This window comes from Cricetulus griseus (assembly GCF_003668045.3).
Source record: "Cricetulus griseus strain 17A/GY chromosome 1 unlocalized genomic scaffold, alternate assembly CriGri-PICRH-1.0 chr1_1, whole genome shotgun sequence".
In the NCBI taxonomy this organism is placed as follows: domain Eukaryota; kingdom Metazoa; phylum Chordata; class Mammalia; order Rodentia; family Cricetidae; genus Cricetulus; species Cricetulus griseus.
The window spans coordinates 233,014,037-233,037,959 of NW_023276807.1; the positions used below are offsets into that span (position 1 = coordinate 233,014,037).

At 43.3% G+C, this 23,923-nt stretch overlaps 1 protein-coding gene across 2 annotated transcripts in view; it reads right to left on the reverse strand.

Moving 5' to 3' along the window:
* The window catches only part of Dgkh (diacylglycerol kinase eta), a 164,264-nt gene that overhangs the window by 76,572 nt on the left and 63,769 nt on the right, over positions 1 to 23,923 (reverse strand). For both annotated transcript variants that reach the window (XM_027390077.2, XM_027390079.2), the window contains exons 3-4: positions 4,894 to 5,004; positions 2,539 to 2,619 (exon numbers count right to left, since the gene is read on the reverse strand). In XM_027390077.2, the coding sequence (XP_027245878.1) occupies positions 2,539 to 2,619; positions 4,894 to 5,004 (192 nt within the window). The remainder of the gene's footprint in view (positions 1 to 2,538; positions 2,620 to 4,893; positions 5,005 to 23,923) is intronic.

A 23,923-nucleotide genomic window follows, 5' to 3' on the forward strand; every position in this document is an offset into this window, starting at 1 on the left:
TGGTCTTTGGTTTCACTGAGAAAATGATACTATTTGGGCTTGAAATACACATGCTTGCTGCCCACACCTGCCTCCATCCCGGCTCGGTGCTCACACTGTGCCCCCGTTCTTACATCCATTGGCTCACTCAGCAATCTTGCCCCATCTAATAGCTCCTTCCGTTCCTCATATAAACACACTCAAAAGCCAAGTGAAAAGGAACACAGAAACCACAATGCTCCCATCAATCTGTGCTTCCAACACCGAAGCCTCAGATAAGAGCCTGTTGGTCTCACTCCGAATTAACTGTGCAGCCTGATGCATGCCACCCTGCCCTGGAAACCACTCACAACCACGTGACCACATGAACGAGCCCCAAGTCCACAAACCCAAGTCACCTTCTCAATTCCTCCTGGACCTGCCCTCTCCACAGCACCTGACATTTGGCGACTTCCATCTTGAAAGTCTCTGACGCTGGTTCTTATGACATCACCGGCTGGTGACTCCACTTCTTCACTCAGTCCTCCAGTCAAACCTTACATTTTAACATTTTCCCAGGATTCTATTCTTGGCTTTCCTCTTCTCAAACTAAACTCTCCCCGGGGAGAAGGAGCGGCAAAGCACTGTTTACACTATGAATTATCCACATGCCCATAAATCAATAAGACTAAATTTGAATTTATTTGCTTCCTCTCCCCACTCATCTCCATACCAGAGCTCACCTCTATCATGGTCCTCTCTGTTTGCTTACCTGTCTCCCCGGCTCTGTGCATCTAAGGGACAGACACTGGTGTCAGCACCAGCGACTTCCCTGTGAGGGCTGGAAGTGCGTAGGTGTGACGACTTAGCAAAAGCAATGCATTACAGGGCAGCCTAGGAGTGTGGTGCTGCAGAGGAGCCACAGGAGCTCCCTGAACTAAGGGAAATCTAGAGGGAGATTTACATATGCAAATAGATAGATAAAGATATCGCCTATGCGGCATTTCTCTAATTATCATAAATGCCAGTGATATAATAGGAAGTCAATTTATACTTTGATTTTGTAAATGAAAGAGACAGAGAAATGGGAAAAGAGGTAGAATTTCAACAACTGCAGGAAGAAAGAAACCAGTTGGGGAACAGGAAAGCTGGGACATAGTATGCTGGGCGGCAGGGTGTGGATGGCCAACATCAGGACACTGGGAAGGACCACACAAGATCTTTTTTATTCTTTTGAGTGGAGATGCAATTTGCAGGTGAGGGCGAACAAGCTAGTCCCTTTATGCAATGCAACCTCTGATTAGAAAATAGGCCGGAACAGAAGAGTCCTCTTCCAAAGTTCCCTGATGAATTACCTAAGTGAGGAGAAATGAAAGCCTGAACTATAGCAACGGCTATAAAAATAAGAGGAGAAAATATTGGTTTTTAAGACAGTAGATAAATAACAAAGGTCTTGAAAACTTAAGAACAATAGAATTAAATAAAGGATTAATTTAAAGGAAGTAAAAGCTTTAAAAACACAAAAAGCAAAAAATAAAAAGGAGCCAGTCAGTGGTGCCTTTAATCCCAGTGCTCTGGAAGCAGCGGCAGGCAGATCTCTGTGACTCAAGGCCAGCCTGGTCTACTGAGCAAGTTCCAGGACTGCCAGAGCTACACAGAAAAATCTGTCTTGAAAAAACAAAACTGTTGGGGAAAATTATTTTAAGTTGTATGACTTTTGTTTATGCTGCATTTGTTTAACTCCATGAAGCTGTGATTCTTTGCCTGTCTAAAACACCCAATGGTCTAATAAAGAGCTGAACAGCCAATAGCAAGATGGCAGCAAGGATAGGCGGGTCTGGCAGTCGAAAGGGATAAATAAAAGGAGGAACGGGGGAGCAACAAGAGAAGAAGGGGAGGACCACCCAGCCAGGCACAGAGTAAGAATGAAAGAAAGATATACAGAAGAAAAGGAAAAGGCCTAGAGGCAGAAGGTAGATGGGATAATTTAAGAAAAGCTGACTAGAAACAAGTCAAGCTAAGGCCAGGTGTCCATAAGTAAGAATAAGCCTCTGTGTGTTATTTATCTGGCAGCTGGGTGGTGGGCCCTCAAAAACCAAGAGTAAAACATTGCACAACCAAAACAACAACAAAAAAATTAAAGTGAAAAGGAAAACAGTCCTTGCTGGTTTGTTTATTTGAAACAGTCTCATTGTGTAGCCCAGGCTGCCCTAACATTCACGGCACTCTTCCTGCCTCAGCCTCCCAAGTGTTAGGATTATAGATATGAGCCATTTTGTGTGTGTGTGTGTGTGTGTGTGTGTGTGTGTGTGTGTGAGAGAGAGAGAGAGAGAGAGAGAGAGAGAGAGAGAGAGAGAAGAGAGGTAAGAATATATTTAAATGTACATATTCAAAAATACATATTTGAAAAACACATTTAAACCCAAGTTTACTGAGCCAATAACGGAGCATATATTTGGTGTTAGAATGTAAAACATTTATTAGAGTTAATTGTGTCAGTAAGGACTGACTTGAACATCTACGCATGCTTCAAAAATGCCACCCCACAGCCCTGGAACAGACAACTGAACAGAACCATACCGTGAAGCTGTTGTTGGCATTTTTTGTGCTTGCTTCAGCGACACTGGCATCTGAGAGGTCGACTTCATCAAATATCAAGGACTGTTGGTGGACAAGAACACAAACTCATTATGTAGAAAGCCGGCTCTTCAGTACATTTTCACTATCGGCCCATGACAATGAAGATGAAAGTGACATCAAGAATCAAACATGAATGTTAACTTGGGGCCACTCCACAAGCTTGTCTCAGGAAGAACGAATCCATTCAACATGGCTACCCTATGTAGCTTCTGCACAAATGAACGTTGTCTTCTGGAGCCTCTCTGCTATCTTATGAGAACCAACTGAAGGACACACACACTCATTCTCCCACACGCTAAAGCCTGAGACAAGTCTGCAGGCAGTCAAAGGCATCATTGCCCACAGGTTTGCTGAGTGGAGACTGAGAACAAAACCTGGCTCAGATCATGGTGACTTACTGAATGCTCTGGACCTTATTGTCCTTGCCTTCCAAAACGTGTCCAAATAAGATGGTGACCGTGTAAAGGGAGACTTTTCTTTGTCTTGTCTGGGTCCTACTGGACCTGTTTCTCTCTGCCCACGGGGTCCCCATAGCCGATACGAAATAACCACTCAGAGACTTAATACATATGTATAATTGTTTGGCCATTGGCTTAGGTTTCTTACTGGCTAGCTCTCTCTTAATTATTAACCATTTATATTAATCTGTGTATCGCCACACGGCCTTGGCTTACCTAGGTGACTCCCTGGTGTCCTTCCTCCCCAGCGGCAGCTACATGGTGCCTCCCCTCTCCCTGCCTCTTTGTTGGGAATTCCATTGGCCAAAACAGCTTTATTCATCAACCAATAAGAGAAACATAGGACAACCCCCATCACGACTGCTCTGCAAACAGAATACCGTGTTTCTCTCACACTCTTACACACTTATTTAATCAAAAAGTGTCAGTGGTGAAAGCTCCAGAAAAAAAAAATATATGATTTTTGTTTAAAGGAACAAATTATCCATTGGTAAATATGAATAAATAAATGAGTCTTTCCAATTTTTAGTGAGTTGTTCATTGCTCAGCTTTCAAGCCAGTGGGCTTCCAGCACAAGTGGAGTAACCACTTTCCTCCAGGGCTGCAGAGAAACATGTCTCCCCTTTCTGATAGCTTCTACTCTCCCAACTCCCAGGGAGTTATGTTAAGGAGGTTATGCTAAGTTTACTATAATTTTATTAATTCACTTTAATTCGACTAGATATGCTCCCAAACTGGAAGGGTTGTACAATATGGCTGGTACATGAAACAGACAAAGCTCACTGCAGTGTGAGAGAGACTCTTAAACATGGAGGACTGGAGTCACAAGGAAATGCTATGGAAAGTCGCCAACAATTTTCTCAGCAGAAAACAAATGCATCATCTCATACATGGGACGATTTGAGAGCATCTTAATGGGACACACAGTCAAATCAAGGTAATCAAGAAGCTGATGCTTCTACAGAGGAATGTGCAAAGACACAATGGAGCCGGACCAGGGACAACAGGCAACATCAGACTTTTAAAATAAGATTACTTGATTTTGTTATGACTTTAACCTGAGTATTCAGTCATTCCTTCTACTGCTGTTCCACAATCCAAGAATTAGGTTTGCTGACTGGTTGTTTTGTTCAGCTTCTACTAATGACTCTACTGATTACATCAGGAACATGCATTGTTAAAAATGGAAATGATTGTTCCTCTGGCATCTTAATGTTTTCTTTTCAGGCAACATGAAAATATTAGTTTTAATAGGGATCTTCTTCCCAAACTACATTATGATTTCATTCAACTGTTATATAAAAATTATTTTAAGCCTCAATTTTATTATGATGTGATTTTTCACTCTTAACTGCTACCATAATGAAGAGATTATCTGTGCCCGGGACTGTGAAAGCACTCGGCAGGTATGGTCTTAAGCTTCTCTCAGTAGCACATGACAGTCTCAGGGCACACTGTGGTCTGGGCATGAGTTGAGCTGTGAACTTACAGCTATCTGTCCCTAGGATGTAAATTCCTAACAGCTGTAACAACTCTCACTTTCTTATAGTCAGAAAAAGATTTAAGAGGGAAGAAAGAGGAAACCCAAAGTTTTGAATTTATTCTAAGTTATTTAGAACTTAATTAGAGGGAAATAAGAGAATCAAACTATGCTAGACTAGCCACCCATATGACTCGATAGCTCCCCCTTGGGGTGGACTGAAGGATGACCACATTTATAATAAATCCATGTGAGGACAGATAAGCTATGAGGCTCCAAGACAAATGCAGCTTGTACAATCAAAGGTTTCCATCTAGTCATGACACACAGTGCTTGGAACCAGTCTTGTTGAGTTACCTTTGAGTCCTTTGCATAATAAAGTGTACGGCCTCGAAGTTTGAAGTATCTCTTCTTCCATCTTTGGAAAGAGCTGGTTTGCTTCAGCAGCTGTCCTTCCTTAATACTGGTCTGGGGACAAAAGAGAGCACAACGGTAAGATGAAAATCAAACTCAAAACCAAGTCCCATTCAGAACCAATGACCCATGCCCATTAGAATTCAGAAGACTTTGGCTAACACCTTACAAATTACAAGAGAAAACATTTTGTTCATATCGCAGGTCAATCAAGAGAATGTACATAAAGTACCAGAAAGCAGAAGTAAATTTCACATGGTTCTCAAAGAATTTACAGGTAGAATTGGCTACTGAAAAGACTCTGGGAGACAGAGTCCTTGTCTTCAGCTGTGTACCCACTGGTGAATCCACCAGGCTCCACAGAACAGTTCCAAACCCAAGGCCACACAGACAGCCCTGTTTAAACTCTGGGGGTCACAAAACAAAACAAAAAGATATGAATGTGAGGAAGAGATTGGGGTGGGGGCAGAGTAAAGAAAGATAAAAGAAAATAGGGATGAAGAAAGCCAGAACTCATCAATGAAATTGTCAAGGAACAAATATAATTTAGCAAATGCATCCGTAGACAGTATGAGAGGCACACACATAAGCTCACATCTGCAAGAGTGTGTGCCTTCCACACAGCTTACATGTAGTGAGATTGTCAAAGGTGCGAGGTCATGTGCAAACGGCCTCTGGAACCAGATACATGTTTAGTTCCTAGCTTCAATACAAGTAACTGATGAACTTGGGCAAGTTACTAACTTCTTCATGTTCATTTGTACAAAGGGGATATGAGCAGGATATACTAGACAGGCTAGTGTGACAAACAACATACACTGTTAGATGTTTGTTATTACAGCAAACACGGAAGTGTGGTAGCCCAGCACGGAAAGCATCAGCTAACCTAGTGGGAGTCAAGGAAGGAAGAAGCCTCCATGAAAGGCCTTCATGCAACAACAACAAAAAGCGTATTTGGGACATACAAAGGTAGGCAGGTTTGGATCTGAAATGTCCCTCAAAGGCCCACATGGTGAAGACTGGGTCACCAATGCGGCAGAGTTTGGAGGCAGAGGTCAAGCCTTGATCTCAGAGAGACTCATCTCAACGACCACCTGTTCCATACGACAGTGTGTTCTTACTCTCTGTGCTTCCCCACCAGACACTCCACGATGCAATTCACTTATTTTACAGTCTGTACTAAAATGCAAAGTCCCTGAGTTTATTACGTGTGATAAAAAGTTAATGTTTCACTTTAATTAGAAGACAAAGAGAAAAGAAAGAGTGAGGCAGACTACTCTGGAGCCTGCCTCTAAGACTGTCCTCAGAAGACATATCACAACACTGTCTTCAAGAGGGGGCCAGGATGGTTCACACTTATTCTGAATTCAATTCAAGAATAATAAGGCTACAATGAAGCCCCAAGAAACAGTGCAGAACTGGAGTTCTAAAACTTGTTCCACTGAACTGCCAGGGAGTATCTCAAACACCCAGGGCATTACCCCCCACACACACCATGTGCTACTGAGGGTTTATTTGCAAGTTTGATAATAATACCCTACATTATCAATAAGCTAGAAAATCTGAGAAAAGTTTCTTGCTCAGAAGATAATGAGGTCATGTTAATGTTTCCTTTGATTTTCAGGCTCACTTTGCAGTGTGCTCTGAGAGTGTCCACCGAGAAATCATTGCAATCTAACCGTGACAAAATACTTCTGAATCTTCAGTACCAGAAAACGGGTCTAAAATCAGACAGACTTTAAGCCAGGCTCTACAACACATTAACACCATGAATCTAGGACACTTCATTCTTTAGGGCCACACTTACTATCTAAAAAACAGAAGGCCAGAATGCCAATTTCACAAGCTTATTGCTTCTAAGTTCATGGGACAGTATGTCTGGAGAGCACTTAGAACAGTATTTGGGCTACAGAAAATCTCAGTAAGTGGTACCAAGTAGTATTCTGATGATGATTTCATTGTTCAGGGAGTATTTTCCAGGCATGAATTCTAAGAGCTTCCTGGAAAAGGTAAGTAAGTGTTCATCGGCCACTGTCAGGGCAAATAACAGCTAGTGTGCATGGAAAATATCAAGACAAAATGTTGCAAGAGAGGAGATTCGGGATCTGCCAGCCATGAGGAGGAGCCCGCCTTTTAGTGTACATGCAAAAGGCTAGTGAAATGTTTGAGGCAGGAGAGTAGCTTCTAGTAGTCATGCTGGACAGCCAAGCCCAGGAGACTTCATCTCGGACAGCTAAATGATGAAAACACAGCTGTAAAGGGATCGTGTGTGCATGCATGTATGTGCGGGCAGGGGGGGGGGTGGGGTGGGACTTTGAAGAAGCACAGTTCCAAGATCCGTTCCTACGTCCAATAAAGAGTGCAATGAAAAGGTCAACACACTACAGTGAACTGGTGAAAACCACAACTCCCTCTGAAGTCAAGACCTCCCTGGAATAGCTCTGTCCCGCTCTCGGAGCCAGCATACCAACATCAGAGAAAGTGGAGACTACACACTGGAGTTACCGTCCTAACAGATCCCACCAGCCCACATTTTGGCACCTTCCTTGTGTTGTACAAGCAAGGTGGCTCAGCTCAAAAGCTCTCCCAGGACCGAGATAAAGCGCTATAAATTATGAACAGACTCTCACTCCTGAGGCAGCAGGATGAGACAGGGCATCTCCCATGACCCCACTCCTCAAGGGAGTCTACCTTGTATCTGAATCCCAGGATCCTCTCTTCTTCTGAATCTGTAAGAGCACAAGGCTCTCTTCTCCTCTCCCCTACCTTTGAACTGAAGGTCTACTTGTGAGCGAATTGACTCTGATGCAGCTAGGGAGGCAGGGACAGGAGGATCCTTGGAGGGCTCACTGGCCAGTCAGCCTAGCCAGTCAACAAGTTCCAGATTCACTGAGATATTCTGTCCCAGAAACCAAGATGGACCGCAGCTGGGAAAGATACCTGGCACTGACCTCTGACCTTCACACACCTGTGCTCATACAGGCAAATACATACACACATACAGAATCATAACATTTTCACTCTGTTTTTCCTATTCATCCTGGCTTATTTCAAACAGTAATTAGCAAGGTGGAAACATCTTGGTAATCTGCTTATTTTAGTTTGAGACTATGGAAGGAAAATCTTACTTACGCCCTAGTAACTTCCAATAGCCAAACAACAGTTTCCAATCTTACTCTACTCAGTTTCAGGGCTTGGAGCTTCACAAAGTGTACACTGTGACTCACAGAAGGGCAGAATCAAAAAAAAAAGTTACTACTCCAGTAGTATGGTGATTTGAATAAGAATAGCCCCCAGAGGCCAGCATAGTTGAATGCTCAGTCATCCAGGAGTGGCACTATTTGAAAGGATTATAAGGTTTGGAGGCAGTGTGTCACTGCCGATGGGCTGTGAGGTTTCCAAAGCCCATGCCCCAGGTCCAATGTTTCTCTCTGTCTGCTTGTGGACCAGGTTTTAGCTCTCAGCTATTCTCTAGCCATATGCCTGCTTGCTGTCATGCTCACCACCATGATGACAGTGGACTAAGCCTCTGAAACTATAAGGCAGCCCCAATTAAATGTTTTCTTTTATGTGAGTTGCCTGGGTCATGATGTCCTTTCACATTGACAGAACAATGACTACGACATGAGAGGGGAATATCAATGACTACATTCGTGAAAGCTCCAGTGGGTGATTAAAAAGTAGGGTATTCTTTAAAAAAACAAAACAAAACAAAAAAACTTAACTCAGCATTTATGATTAAAATGAGAAAAGTGCCCTGCAACTGAGTTGCTTGTATGTCTCCTAAGCTTTTCCATGGACACATCTTGCTCTGCTCCAGTCCACCCAGTCAGGCCATTAACACTGCCAACTGACCCGTGCATTTTCTTCTTTGTTGATGATAGAAGCTATCTTGATTTAAAGGCAAAACATACAAAAATAAATGCTTTGAGGCTTATCTAGAAATAACATGGGAAATACTGTTGTCACTTTGGTGAGGAAAATCAATTTTGTTTAGCTTATTTCAATATAAATAAACTCTCTGATCTGAAAGGACTATGAAGTGTTAGTACACAAACAAAAACATTACACTGGGCAAAAAATAGAGGAGGGATTCAGGAGTGGGGATCCGACCCCTCACTGCTTAACTAATGGACAAATTCAAGGCAAGAGGAGAATTACTTCCTTCTCGCTGTATGCCCACTGAGAACTAGGCTCCAATGGATAACCCCAAATCCAACAACCACACAGATGGCTCTGATTAAACATGAGTCACACAACAAAACCAAAGTCAGGAACAGAACTAGTGGGGAGAAGGGGGCTTTGGTGGGGTGAGATAAGAGAGAGAAACCAAACGCATTATATTATATACATGTAGGAAGCTGCCAAATAACTAAATAAAAATCATATTGGTAGGCAATGTAACTATACTAAACATGACTGAAATGTTTATTTATAAGCATTAAGGTGGTAAATTTTATCTTCTCTGATTTCTTTTTTGAAAATAAAAAATATTTTTAAAGGAAAAAGGTATAAAACTCAGCTAACAGCCCAAAAAGCCGTTGGAATACAGGCAAAATATTTTTTGAAAGGAGAGTGTCATTATCTTAGGACAAAATTGGTGATAGGATAGAGAACAAAACTACACTGAGGACCAAGGGTCACCTCTCTCTCCAGTCCAAACCAAAACCCTCACCACCAAGCACTTATCACAGGGCTGCCTTTCAGAACAGACAGTTCTTTCAAAGGACCACTGTGAAGCCCACATGAAAGCAGGCTTCAGCCACGATGTCATGTGGCATCAGATTAGTTACTATCAATCTATCCTCTTCAGATAGCTGCTGTTTCTCTCACATGCATATAGAACAGCCATGACCCGCTGGCACAGTCTCATTTCAAGACACTTTGAGGAGACAGGCATGTAAATCCTTTGGTTACTGCCAACGGGAGATGAGAGGAAGAGGACTCTTGCTGAAACACCTCAAATCACTTGGGGTAGAATCCTAGAATCCTCAGGTATAGACAGTGTTAAGATGCTGTAAAAATCTAACTTATCTCAAGAATGAATCATTGTTGAATTCAAATTACCGCAGTACAAGTATCAGGATTTTATTTATTAATTATTTGGGAATTTCATACAATGCCCCCTAGTCACACTTGGCTTCCCATTCCTCCTGTGTCCACCATTCCACCCACTCCACCCCACCCAAAAAAAAAAGGAAAAAAAAATAACAAAAACCACCAAGTCCTGTAGGGGACAGTAAGCCACGCTGGCTGCAGGTGTGCCTGACCACGCCTGTGAAAGCGTGGTCAAGGTGAGGTCAGGCTGACTCGGGATGGGCTCTTAAGGAACCATGAGCACATGGAACCCCCTCTTCTTCTCCTGCCCCTTCTCCCTGGCCTCACTGCGTTTGGCTGGTGTTTATCTGAATAAAAAGATATCTTAACCTTACAGACTACAGATCGACTTCGCTCTCGTTATAAAGTCCAGTTTGTGTGGCCCACATACTCACTGGAGTATGGTCAAACTCCCAGTGGCCAGATCCTTAAAGAAAACTGGGTGCTTCCCCACGCTCCCTGCCAGAAGCCATTAACTGTAAAGAGCTACACTTCCGCATCTTTGTCACAGTTTTTAAGACTCTCTTCAATACTTTCATGTCTGGACTGTTTCTTGAGGGGGCAGCTTGCAGCAATCCATATGTGCATGTCATCTTTGCACAGAGGCCATGCTAATTTTTGCATGATTACATTTTTATTATATGAGCTACCGAAGAGAGCATGGGTGTCAGGATTTTTGTAAAGTTCTTGTTAAGAAAATGAAGAGTTAAATAAAACGCAAGTACTATTTTAAGAAGACACAAATAACCTGCTTCATCCTCTCCATGGTTATTAAGATAATTTGCTAAAATGAAACCCTAAATATTCCATGCCTTTGCTGCCTGCATTACCAAATCCACACCCCCACAGGCATCAGAAAAGACTGGGAGTGGTGTTCTCTGCCGCTTACCTGTCACTTCCAGGCTCCTTTTCCTTTCGTTCTCCTCCTGTCTGTCTTGAAATCTACTGCTCTCTCACCTTTGATGCAGCCCCATGGCCTGCCTGTAAAGGCTTCTCTAAAGGATGGAATTACCCTCCCCACCCTTATGCTATTCTTGACAGTAGTTCTTACTCTGAATGGCACTAACCTCTCCATTAAGCTGGCTTTTCTGCAGAAAAGACATCAAGATCTTACACAGGGTTAGGCTCTGTGCACGCTGCAATACTAACCTGCCAAGCAGAAGTATCTCCTGATGCATCCAATAGAAGCACAACAGTTGGAGGGCGACTAACAACTTCCTGATTGGATTTGAAGCCTACTCCACAGGAGGGAATTGCAAGTCTCGTCAATGGTCCTGGTCAAAAGACCATGGTGGGGAGGTCATAAGTTCTAGGGTAAAACCTTAATGGTCATGCTGTCAAACTGCCTTCTAAATATTTATGTACATATCCATTGACTTGGGCTCCTCTTGACATAAGTCAGAGAAACTTCCTTTACAGTGAGCAGCAGTTCAATGGAAAGATGCAAAACTGGTCAAAGTTCTGAAAATAAATGACTCTATCCTCAGTGGTAAAGAGGAAGTCTTCACTACTTCCCCTAACACACACACACACACACACACACACACACACACACACACACACACAAATAAATGAATAAACACATATAGTTTTAATTTTGTTCTCAATATTAAGAGACAACCTCAGCACTCAGGAAGCCTCGGCAAGAAGATACTGAGTTTTAAGATGGCCTAGAATATAGAAGAAAACCCTTCCTCCAAAACCAAACCAAAACAAAACAAAATCATTAAAAAATGTTTAAACATTTCATTTGTATCTTGCTGGATTTCTAAAACTGTTTTTAGTCCAATGTCAAAGCTGTGGGATTGCTCATTTCCTGCCCCTTGCTTAGATCAAATAAAATTCTTTGTAGAAACTGTACACACAGAGATGCCCTAGGACTGGGCCTGCACTTCAGAAGTTTATGCCTGAGATTAAAAATTAGAGATAAAAAGGGAGACATTACAGCAGACATCAAGGAAATTCAGAATAAGGGCATACTCTAAAAATCTATATTGCAGCAAAGAAACCAGAAAACCTTAAAAAAAAAAAAAGGTAAGTTTCTTGATATATGCCATCTACCTGTGTTAACTGAGATAAAATAAATAAATAACCCCTAGCAAAATAGAAGCAGTAATTAAAAATCTCCCAACTACAAAATGCCCAGGACAAAACAGATTCAGGACAGAATTCTACCAACCTACAAAGAACTAATGCAAATACTCCTCAAATTATTACACCAAATAGAAACTGAATGAACATCTTCCAAATTCTTTTTAGTCACTATTATCCTGATACCAAATCACACAAAGACACAACGAAAAGGGAAAAGGGAAAAGGGAAGGAAATTATAGGTCAATATCCCCTGTGAACAGAGATAAAAAGTTCTCAATAAAATACCTGCAAACCAATCCAGAACACATCAAAAAGATCATCCACCACAATCAAGGTGGATTTATCTCAGAGATGCAGTCGTGAGTCAACAAACAAAATCAATAAATGTAATCCACCACATAAACAAGACTGAAATACAGAAACCACATGATCATCTCATTAGAGACAGAAAAGGCCTTTGACAAAATCTAACATCCTTCAATGATAAAAGTCCTAGACCTATCAGAGATACAGGGACATAATTCAATACAACACAATCAATTTACAGCAAGTCCACAGCCAACCAAACTAGAGAAAAACTCAAAGCAATTCCATTAAAATCAGGAATGGTTGTCCACTCTCTCCATACATATTCAATATTGTACTTGAAGTCTTAGCTAAAGCAATAAGACAACTGAAAGAGGTCAATGGGCTACAAATAATAAAGAAGTCATCAAAGTATCTTTATTTGCAGATGATATGATACTATACTGATACTATAGTGAGCCTAAAAAGTCTACCCAGAAACTCCTACAGCATGTAAACATTTTCAGCAAAGTAGCAAGACACAGAATTAACACACAAAAATCACTAGCCTTTCTATATACAAAGGACAAATGGACTAAGAAAGAAATCAGGGAAACAATACATTTCACAAAAGCTCAAAAAAGAAAACCCTGGGATAACTCTAAAGTAAGTAAAAGACTTGTATGAGAAAAACTTTAAGACACTGAAGAAAGTATCAAAAGATGGAAAGATCTCCCATGTTCATGGATTGGGAGATTATTATTATTAACTTGGCCTTCTTACCAAATTACCAAAGCAATCTACAGATTCAGTGCAATCCCCATCAAAATTCCAACACAATTCTTCACAGAATGCTCAGACCGAAAGGGCGATCCTGTCCTCAGACTGCATCTGTCTCCACCAAACCTCTGACTGCTTTGAGCTCCTGTCTCCTCCTGCCTTATATTTTCCCTAGTGCTGGGATGAAAGGTGTGAGATACCCAGTGCTGAGATCACCTTTGTGTGAGCTGTTTCTCTTTTAGACAGGATCAATTTTGTGTAGCTCAGGGTGGCCTTGAATTAACAGAGATCTGTCTGCCTCAGTCTCACAAGTGCTGGGACTAAAGATGTGTGCCACCACTACCCGGCCTCTATGGCTAACTAGCACAACTAGCTTTGCACGATGATCTTCAGGCAAGCTTTATTTGTTAGGTCATAAACAAAGTATCACCACACACGATATATCTCCATACACCTACAAGCACCTGATTTTTTTACAACGAAGCCAGAAATGCACGGTGTACAGAAGACAGCATCTTCAACAAAAGTGCTAACCAAACTGGATAGCTGCATGTTGAAAAATGAAAATAAATCCATATCTAAATAGAGTTCTCAAAAGATGAAACACAAACAGCTAAGAACCGCTCTGAAAAAAAAAATGTTCAACATCCTTGGACATCAGGGAAATGCAAATTAAAACTACTTTGAGATTTCATCTTACTCCAGGCAGACTGGCCAAGATCAATAAAAAAACGACAGTACATGGAGGTGAGGACTGGAGTGAGGGGAACACTCATTCCTTGCTGGTGGGAGTGCAAACTGGTAAAGCCACTGCAGAAACCAGTGTGGAGGTTTCTCAAGAAGTTTGGCTGGACCAGGGCCGGTGCTCACCTACATTTGCCACCGTGGGACCAGAACTCACCACGGTGTTCGGCCTTAGCATGAGCTTAGAATAACTATTCAATGAGCAAGTGGGTGAATGAAGACTGATATTCAAATAATGCTGCTGACACAGCTGTTTGGGAAAACTGGAACTCCAGGCTGGTCTTAGAGATTGTTCTAGACAGCTAGGGCAGGAAACCTGGCTACATTCTGAAGGCTGGAGCCTTGGGTGCCTCCTGGAGTCAGCCTGTCTTTTTCATGTGCAAAAAAAGCCCTGTAGGCAGTGTAAGCACTTGACTGTTGGATAATCTCGAGTTTGCCCCCAAACTAGGAGGCATTTTGTTTTAGCTTGTTTGTTTGTTTAAAAAAATTTTCTTTATTTATTTATTTTACATCCTGGCTCCAGTTTCCCCTCTCTCCTCTCCTCCCAGTCCTTTCCTTCACTTCCCACCCCCAAACCTATTCTCCTCCATTTCTGTTTAGGAAAGGACAGGTCTCCCATGAGTATCAACAAAACATGGCATATCAAGTTACAGTAAGACTAAGCACCTCCCCTTGTATTAAGGCTGGGAAACGTGACCCAGTATGAGGAGTAGGGTTCAGAAGCCAGTAAAAGAGTCAGGAACAGCTTCTGTTCCCACTGTTAGGAGTCCCACAAGAAGACCAAGCTACACAACTATAACATCTATGCAGAGTGCCTAGTCAGTCCCATGCAGGGAGCTGCTCTGTTTTAAGCACTACTGCCCCACCACTAAGGGAAGCCGTCTATCTCATCAGCATTAATATTGTCATTGAGTGGTGTAGGAAAGGGATATACCCCTGAAATGTGTATGTTACTCCATCACTGCTGACAGACTACCTACAAGGGAGGAAAGGTGTATTTTGGCTCAGTTTAGAATACAGTCCATCATGGCAGAGAGGAGGGCCACATAGCTGGGGAGGTTCCCTCTTTGGCAGCAGGAGCAACGGCAGCAGGAACTTACAGCTTGTTCATATCTCAGCACATCAGGAGGCAGAGAACTTAGCAAAAGGCAGGGTCTGAATGGTGGATCATCACCATCAGCCTGTGAGTTCAACACATAGGAAGCAGAGGCAGGTAGATCTCTGTGAGTTCAAGGCCACCCAGTGCAACACAGTGAGATCTTGTCTCCCCCGCAAAAAAAGGAGAAGGGGGAGGCAGGGTGTCAGGCTACACGCCTCAAACTCCCCCCTCCCCCCACTCCGGAGACTCATCACCAATTGTCAGGCCTTCTACTCCAAAGTTTCTGTCACCTCCCAAAACAGTGCCAGGAGCCACAATCCTAACAGGTGGCATAGAGAGGAGATATATCTGTCATATACCTATAAAATATGTACAGTGACTACTATTTGTAGATAGTAAAATTAAAAGGATAGTGAGTTTTCTATCCTTCCTTATTTGACCCAACACTTAAATATCCCCAGTATATAATTTTACTTGTCAGGCGGCCAAACACAAACTACAAAGAAAAACCTGTTTCACTCCATTATCTCTAGAACTGGAAGTCTGCCTTCATGGGGCTGGGAAGATGGCTCACGGGTTAAGAACATGTTGCAGAATATTCGTACACTGTGTGAAGATGTGTTCTGTGACTTGTGTAATAAAAAAGCTGAATGGCCAATAGATAGATAGGAGTGGATAGGTGGAACTTCTCTGGAGGGAGAGGAAGAAGAAGACGGATCTAGGTGCCTAGGTTTTGCCAGCAGACTTGGAGCAAGTCAGATGTGCTGTACTACGAAGGAGTAACCAAGCCACGTGGCAGAACATAGATTTAAAAATATGGGTTCATTAAATTATAATAGCTAGTTGGGGGGGGGGAAGCCTAAGCTAAGGCCAAGCTTTCAGAATTAATAATAAGTCTCCATGTTGTTATTTGGGGGCTGGCGATCCAAAGACAGTCCAACAAGAAAGCTTGCCACAAGAGCACTTATTGCTCTTCCAGGGGATACAACTTTGGTTGACATCACCCATGTTGGGCAGCTCACAGCTACCAGTAACAGCAGCTCAAGAGGATCTGATGGCTTGTCCTGGCCTCTGAGGGCACCTGCATACATGTGGCAGACATTCACACAGATGCATAGACATATATACACATGAATAAAAGAATACATTTTTTAAAAGTCTGGCTTCACTACAAGTTTGTGCCTTGGCATGTCATAGTGTGCTTCTTTTTCTTTTCTTAGACTTTCTCAGTATTTTTGTGTGATTGTAAAACACCATTTGCCCCCACAAACATGCCATGGCCCTGGAAGGGAAGCCATTTGATCTCATTCTAACCCTCCTGTGGAGCTCTTTCTCAGTCACCTGTGGAACTGCTTCCAGCCTGGCTCTCCCTCGCCCTCTAATTTGCCATCTGTTCCTTTTGACCCCACACACACTTGACTTTGCACCTGGCAGCCTTCTGTCTCCTGTGAAATTTTATCCTGTGGTGCATGGCCTGTTTTTCTTAAAAAACAAAAACAAATTCAGGCTGGGGATGTGATTCAGTGATAGAGCATTTGCCTAGCTCTATCCTAGGTTCAATTCCCCAGTGTGGTAAAATAAATATTACATAAATAATAAATCTAAACCTCATTAATATATATATAGATAGATACTATATATATATAGATATATACTACATTCATTCTATAAATACTGTAGTTGTGCAAAAATCTCACTCATCATTATAAGGAGGACTTTATGAACATTAACAAATCTTACTTCACCTGGTAGGTTTTGACTCAATAGGTCTAAGTAGGAAATGGGAACCTACACATATTAATACCCTTTGAGTCAGGCCTGATGGGTCAGGTCTATAATCCCAGCACTCAGGAGGCAGGGGCACGAAGACCACAGGTTGATGGCCAGCTTGGGTGAGACCTGGAAAAGGTACAGATAATTCAGCATTTGGGGTCCTTTCCTTTATTGGTGTCATTCAATGTGTGCAATTACCCCTACCCAGCTTTCGGCATTGTAAAATTTGTGTCTGGGGCTAGAGAGGTTAAGAGCACTGACTGCTCTTGCAGAGAACCTGGGCTTGTTTCCTACCATGTCCACGGTGGCTCACACCTATCTGTAACCAAACTCCAGGAGATCCAATGCTCTCTTCTAACTTAAGTGGACTCCTGAACATATCACACACACACACACACACACACACACACACACACACACACACACACACACACACACACACACAAACACCAATTAAAATTAAATTTCCCATCACCACCAGTCTCATTCCAACCTCAGAAAGGCAGAAGGGCAACTGGGCTTACTGAGCATACTCACCCGAGGAAACTCTTCCCTTCTTCCTCTTAAAGGCCAGTTGCCCACACTCCCCAAACTACATCCAATACAACTCAGACTGACACTGGACTTTCCAGCAGGTGAGGATGACCAAGACTTGTACTTGAGGAAGTAAGAGCTACAGTGGGTACACGAGCTCGACACTGCCACCCAAAGCCAGGGCTGGCACCAGCCTGACCCCACCCAAAATAAGATGTCTGTCCTTCCAAATCTGAATTAACTCTAACAAAACGCATCAAAGCTGGAGGGAAGACTTCAGTGGGGACATCAAGGGGTAATGATAGATATCCCATCCCAAAGAAGAACATGCAGAGAAGGTTCTGCAATCAATACTCAGTAAAAATACACGTCATTTACAATATCACAAACATTCCGTTTATAAACTACATTAGTGCAGTGTCCTCAAGCAGTTTTGGGGTGCTTTTCCAAAGGTTTGTGGCCAGACACTTGGCAGGGATGACCCACAAGCCAGGCCAGCTCAGGTTTCCTGCACAGGACACACCACCAGAGTTCAAAAGCCGGGGTCTGTCGTAATATTTATTAAAAAAAAAAAAACTTTTAAAAACAATTTACCAGAAATAACTGCTCACTTTTACATATATATCAGTGTTGCCATGTTCCTACTCAGGTTCTCTGCAATGGCTCTGATGACAGGGTCCTGTTGTCTAGCCACCACAGGGATTGCAACAGTGGGTCCCTGCAATGTGGCTCACACAAGGATGATTCAGCAAGGGAAAGCAAGCAATGGCCCATGGCTCCAGTAGTTTCCCTAGCTATGGGAATTCCTGTGACCTCATCTCTATGTAAGGAAATAATTCAATTGGATAAAAACCAGTCAACTATACAATAGGCTGAACAAGGAGGGGGAAGAGTGAGGATTACCTCTCCAAAACTGGAGCATACGGATGCTGAAGAGAGCAGGAGGAAGAGTGCCTGCCGGCACTGAGGGGATCCTACACACCTCTGAGTAGTTCCAAAAGGCCTCTATCGCTCTGTATGAAACACTGTAAACTGTTAGGACATTTGGGCTTTAACACAAAATCATGTTCTAAAGCAAAACAACAGTGACTATATAATGTAGTCGAATTATCCTTTATGCCATATGCCCAGTAATTTCTAATGTATTCCCTTCCTTATACTGGTTTGTAATTTTCTTTTTAAAAGCTTTAAAAGTATATCACTTTGAAAAGTAGTTTATTCTGTGAGTACTTAATTCCAAAAGTTAATGGTTCCGTTTCTATTACACACCTTCTTTATAGACATTCATGAGCATAAATTTCTAATTATATTAGAGATATAAAACAACATGGTTTTATAAAGGGTTGTTGTATTGAAAAGGTACAAAATGTCCCAGTCTCCTAAAGAACATCACTTCTTTCCTAACTTAACAATGAACTGCAAACTCTTACCACAAGGTGGCAGTGGTGTTACATTAATGCTCAGCCCTGCCTTGGGGAGACTGGTGACCTTTTTGTTATGTAAATCCTTGCCTGTATCTCATGGGAGGCATAGGGAACTGTCATAAAAGCGTTATAAAACTTCAGGAGGTGTGGTGCTCATGCCCTTAATCCCAGCTCTTGGGGCACAGAGGCAAGGGGATCTCTGAGTTTGAGCCCAGCCAGGATTACATAGCAAGATCCAGGGCAGCCAGGACTACAAAGAACCCTGAGTTGGGGGAAGAATAGAGAGAAAGCAAGAAATCAGATACCTGAATAGAAGGAGCCATTATGGGTTTAACGAGAAATCTGGCACCAGAGACCCACAAAGTCGACCCCAACTAAGAATCTAATCGATAGTGGAGAGGCTCCCTTAAATGCCTTCCCCTAAAATGAGAGTGATGACTACCTTAAATGTCATCCTAGAGCCTTCACCCAGTAACTGATGGAAACAGAAGCAGAGATTCACAGCCAAGCACTGAGCCGAAGTCCTGAATCCAGTTGTAGAGAGGGAGGAGTGATGAGCAAAGGGATCAAGACCATCCTGGGGAAGCCACAGAAACAGCTGACTTGAGCAAGTGGGAGCTCAGGGACCCCAGTCTGACAGCTGGGGAACCAGCATAGGACGGAACCAGGCCCCCTGAACGTGGGTGTTAGTTGGGAGGCCTGGGGAGCCTATGGGGTCTCTGGCATTGGAACCAGTATTTATCCCTAGTGCACAATGGGATTTGGGAGCCCATTCCCTATGGAGGATACTCTCTTAGCCTAGATCCACGGAGGAGGGCCTAGGTCCTGCCCCAAATGATATGACAGATTTTTGATGATCCCCCATGGGAGGTCTCACTCTCCCTGAGGAGTGGACGGGAGGTGGGATGGGGAGTTGAGGGAAATGGGAGGTTGGGAGGGAGAGGGAACTGGGATTGGAATGTAAAATAAGACTGTTTTTCATTTAAATTATTTTAATAAATAAAACAAATAATTTTAAAAGCCTCTCCATCTTATTTCGAATTAACTTCTTTATCAAACACCCCTATACTCATTTCCAAGAATAATCTGTTTCCCACACATGACATTTTGATGTAACCACTTTCCCATGTGGCCACAATGATAAAACTACTTCAATGGGGGCATTTTGATGGAGCCCAAAATAAACTGCTAAACACTTTTTTTTTTTTAAACTAGTAACTCATGTGCAAAACAGACGACTCCACACCATTCCTAACCCTCAGTATATCAGCACTTACCATGCTCTCAATTCTAGCAGTTTGGGGCTTGGGGAGAGCTTGGGGGTCCCTGGTGTGGTCAAGGACAGGATGGGAATAAGTGAAGCACAAGAAGCCAACAGCTAAGGGTGTGCAGCACCAGGAGTCACATTTTACCATCTATCCAGACATCAGGGAGAGATGTTCCTCTTCCTATACTAAAGAGGAATTCATTTTCTGGTACTCCAGTCATGTGTTCAATATCCTCATGGTTTCTAGTTCTTCCCCACGAAAATATCTGCGTCTTGATGACACAGGAATTTCTCATTTAGATATCTGCCAGCTCCCTGGATTCAGTCACATGGACAAATTTACACACAGACAAACACATACACTGTGCCAGAAACTCCACTCAGATGGTTTGCATGGGCAAGGTTTATACCCCCAAAACAGAAGCTAGCTTGTTTTAAGTACTATAATTGTGTGTGTGCGCACGTGCTCGCTCTCTCTCTCTCTCTCTCCCACACACACACACACACAAACACACACACACACACACACACACGAAACACATTCAATTGTCTTCTATATTTAAGATAGGACAGAGGAAAAATCAGAGATGAAATCTGAGCCAATTACCGGATGTAACAATAGTACACCCACCCACAGGCTCTAGACTGCCCACAGCAGCATGTTAGTGGGTTCCATCTCTGCTGTGCTGGCTACATTTATGTCAACTTGACACATGCTAGAGTCATCAGAGGGTAGGGGAGCCTCAGCTAACAAACTGCCTCTGTAAGTTTCAGAGGTAGGTCAGCCTAGAGGCATTTTCTTAGTTAATGATTGATGTGAAGGGGCTGAGCCTATTATGGGTGGTTCCACCCCTGGAAAAGCCACGAGGAGCAAGCCAGTAGGCAGTACCCTCCATGTCCTCTGCATCCGCTCCTGTCTCCAGGTTTGAGTTCTGTTTGAGTTCCTGTCCTGACTTTCCTCAGTGATGGACCATGATGTGGAAGTATAAGCCAAACAAACCCTTTCCTCCCCAGCTTGCTTTCAGTCACGGCGTTTCATCACGGCAAAAGAAACCATAGCTGCTGCCTTCTGATGGTCCCTCCGCAGAGACCTTCACCATACCTACTCCATCAGTCTCCAGAAAGAAACTCAGCCCTTCCCGCTCTTGTCACACAGTGGCCTTATCTCCTCCAGATTCACATCCAATGCAGTAGTTGTCTCCGTAGTGCAGAGGTGCAGAATCCGGACCCCAGCTGGCTGTGAAAGACCTTGAGCAAGCAGCTGACTCTGAGCCTGTGTCTCCTCTTCTTCCAGTCAATAACGAAAAGCACTAGCACGCTGAGGTGGTGTGAGCACTGAGTCCACAGTGTGTCTCCTTCCTCTCTGCATCCTGAGCACCCACTACCATGCCTGCCACCTCGGTGGTTCCTACAGACTGTTAGACCAACATGAACTCTTTCCTGTGTCTTCTACACTCATTCCCTCTCCACCTACTTTCTTTCCTGTGCCATCTGAAAAGGAAAAATTCATTCACTTTGTGGCTCTACCCTGTGTTGTGCGAGCAAGAGCTCCTTCTACTACGGCAAGTTTTATGAGAGGCAGATGATGTCCCGCAGGCCCTCACCTGTAACCTTATAGCACTTCTGCTGCAATGCACCCCCCCCCATTTCCAAAGAACTGCCCCATTGGCTAGTCCCAATTACAGCCTGTTTGCAGAGCTGAGTGAACTCCTTGCACGGCCCCAATTATCTCCTCTAAATATATGCACATACACGACTCCCAAAATAAGGTTCTATCTTTTTTTTTTTTTTTTTGGTTTTTTGAGACAGGGTTTCTCTGTATAGCTTTGGAGCCTATCCTGGCACTTGCTCTGGAACTCACAGAGTTGGCTGGCCTCAAACCCAGAGATCCACCTGCCTCTGCCTCCCGAGTGCTGGGATTAAAGACGTGCACCACCAACGCCCAGCAATAAGGTTCTATCTTCACACAATTTTTCACTCTAGCTCCATCCACAGCTGCCTGCTTGACACCACCACCTGGAGCTGCTGCTCCCTCCCCCCTTAGACTCAACAAGCACTTTCTATCCCAGTGCACTGTAGTCTTAGGCTAGCAGAAAGAAAACAAGCCGTCCTGGCTTCAGGAAGCCTAGATTCTAACTACAAACTGTCTGTAACTAACAGAATAGAACCAGGTACATGGCATTCCGTAGAGGTACCTTCTACAACCACGCTACTCCTCTTCTTGGGACCTCACCTGTTAGCAACACATCACCTCCCTAGGCACACAAACCCCTGGAACTTACAAACTCTTTTATTTTCCTTGCCTTCCGTGCCTTAGAATGCCATCAAAGTGTCGCTTCCCCCAAAGGTGGCACAATTTGTGTAGCTTTATTCTTTCTGGTCCAGTGGGAAAATGTTCTTCACAAAACACAAGGAAGGGCCTCCCAAGGATAGCTGAGTGGGAACTCACCACACACCACCAACACTAACCCTCATGTACAAGTCAACTGCTTCCTCTCACGTTGCACACGCATGTGGAAATGAGTCTACTCTTATTTTTATATTGAAATTTCATTGTAAGTGATACATTAAAAATACAACTATTGCCGGGCATTGGTGGCGCATGCCTTTAATCCCAGCACTCAGGAGGCAGAGGCAGGCAGATCTCTGTGAGTTCGAGGCCAACCTGGTCTACAGAGAGTTCCAGGACAGTCTCCAAAACAATACAGGGAAACCCTGTCTCAAAAAACCGAAAACAACGAGAATAAAAAACAAAATACAACTATTTATGGGACATCTTACTACATGTATACATGTGTAAAGTTTAAGTCAGACTAAACGAACCAGTGCCTCCAACATCTACTATTTCTTCAAGGTGAGAACTTGAGCCTTCCCTCCAGCCCTTTGAGCTACAGTGCACATTCTCTACAGTCTCCTGACTATGCAGTAACATGCCAGGATTTCTGACTCTTCTCTGTTTAGCTACTGATTAAACCCCCCCCCCATCTCCTCCGAGACACACGGCCTCTGGTAAGCATTGTTCTTAGGAGATCAACTTAGAGCCCACTTACAAATGCAATCCTGCAGCATTTGCTTCTCTCTGCCTGGATGCTTTCACTTAATAAAATAAGCTGCAGCTCCACCCATGTGCTTCCAATGGCAGGGCTTCATCTTTTCTGTGGCTGACTGCATTCTACTGTATACTTATACAACTCTACTCATAGGAAAGCAGGGTAAGACAGAATGCTTAAGACTCAAACGTGATTTTACTAAAGGTTGGCAATAACCAAGGGCCATCAAGAAAGCATGATTTTAGACAACAGACCAAAATACCCCTGGTCCTCCATGCTTGTGAGCCCAGAGAGGGAATGTAAGTCTCCCAGTCTCAGGCTCTCCACTAGGGACATACCCAAATGTTCCCCTACAAGCAATGAGCTACTAGGGAAACCATATTCAAGGCCTACATAACAAATCCAAGAGAAATATCTCTTGTTCCCCTGCTCCCCATAGCCTGTCCCTCACAGAGCTATTTCCTTCAGTGAACAGGCCCTACCACCTCACAAAAGCCACAGGGATATAAAGACAAAAAAAAAAGATACACAACTTCCTTACCAGATATGCCCTGTTCTAATCAACCCTCTTGACTTCTGTCCTGTGACCCAGAACTGCTGCCTCCCTCCAGGTCAGCTTGCAACACCACTCCTGGTGCCACTACAGCTGCTAGCCACCCAGAGCATGGCATCTTTGTATCTTAGGACTGATGTCTCTTTAACTGCCTTTCCACAGGCCAGAGCACTCTTCCCCCAGAGGCTCCTTCATCCTCACTGCCTCACTTAAAAGCTTGGTTTCCATGCCTACTCTTCCAAACGTCACCCAAGCAGAGCTCACCCGTCTGCA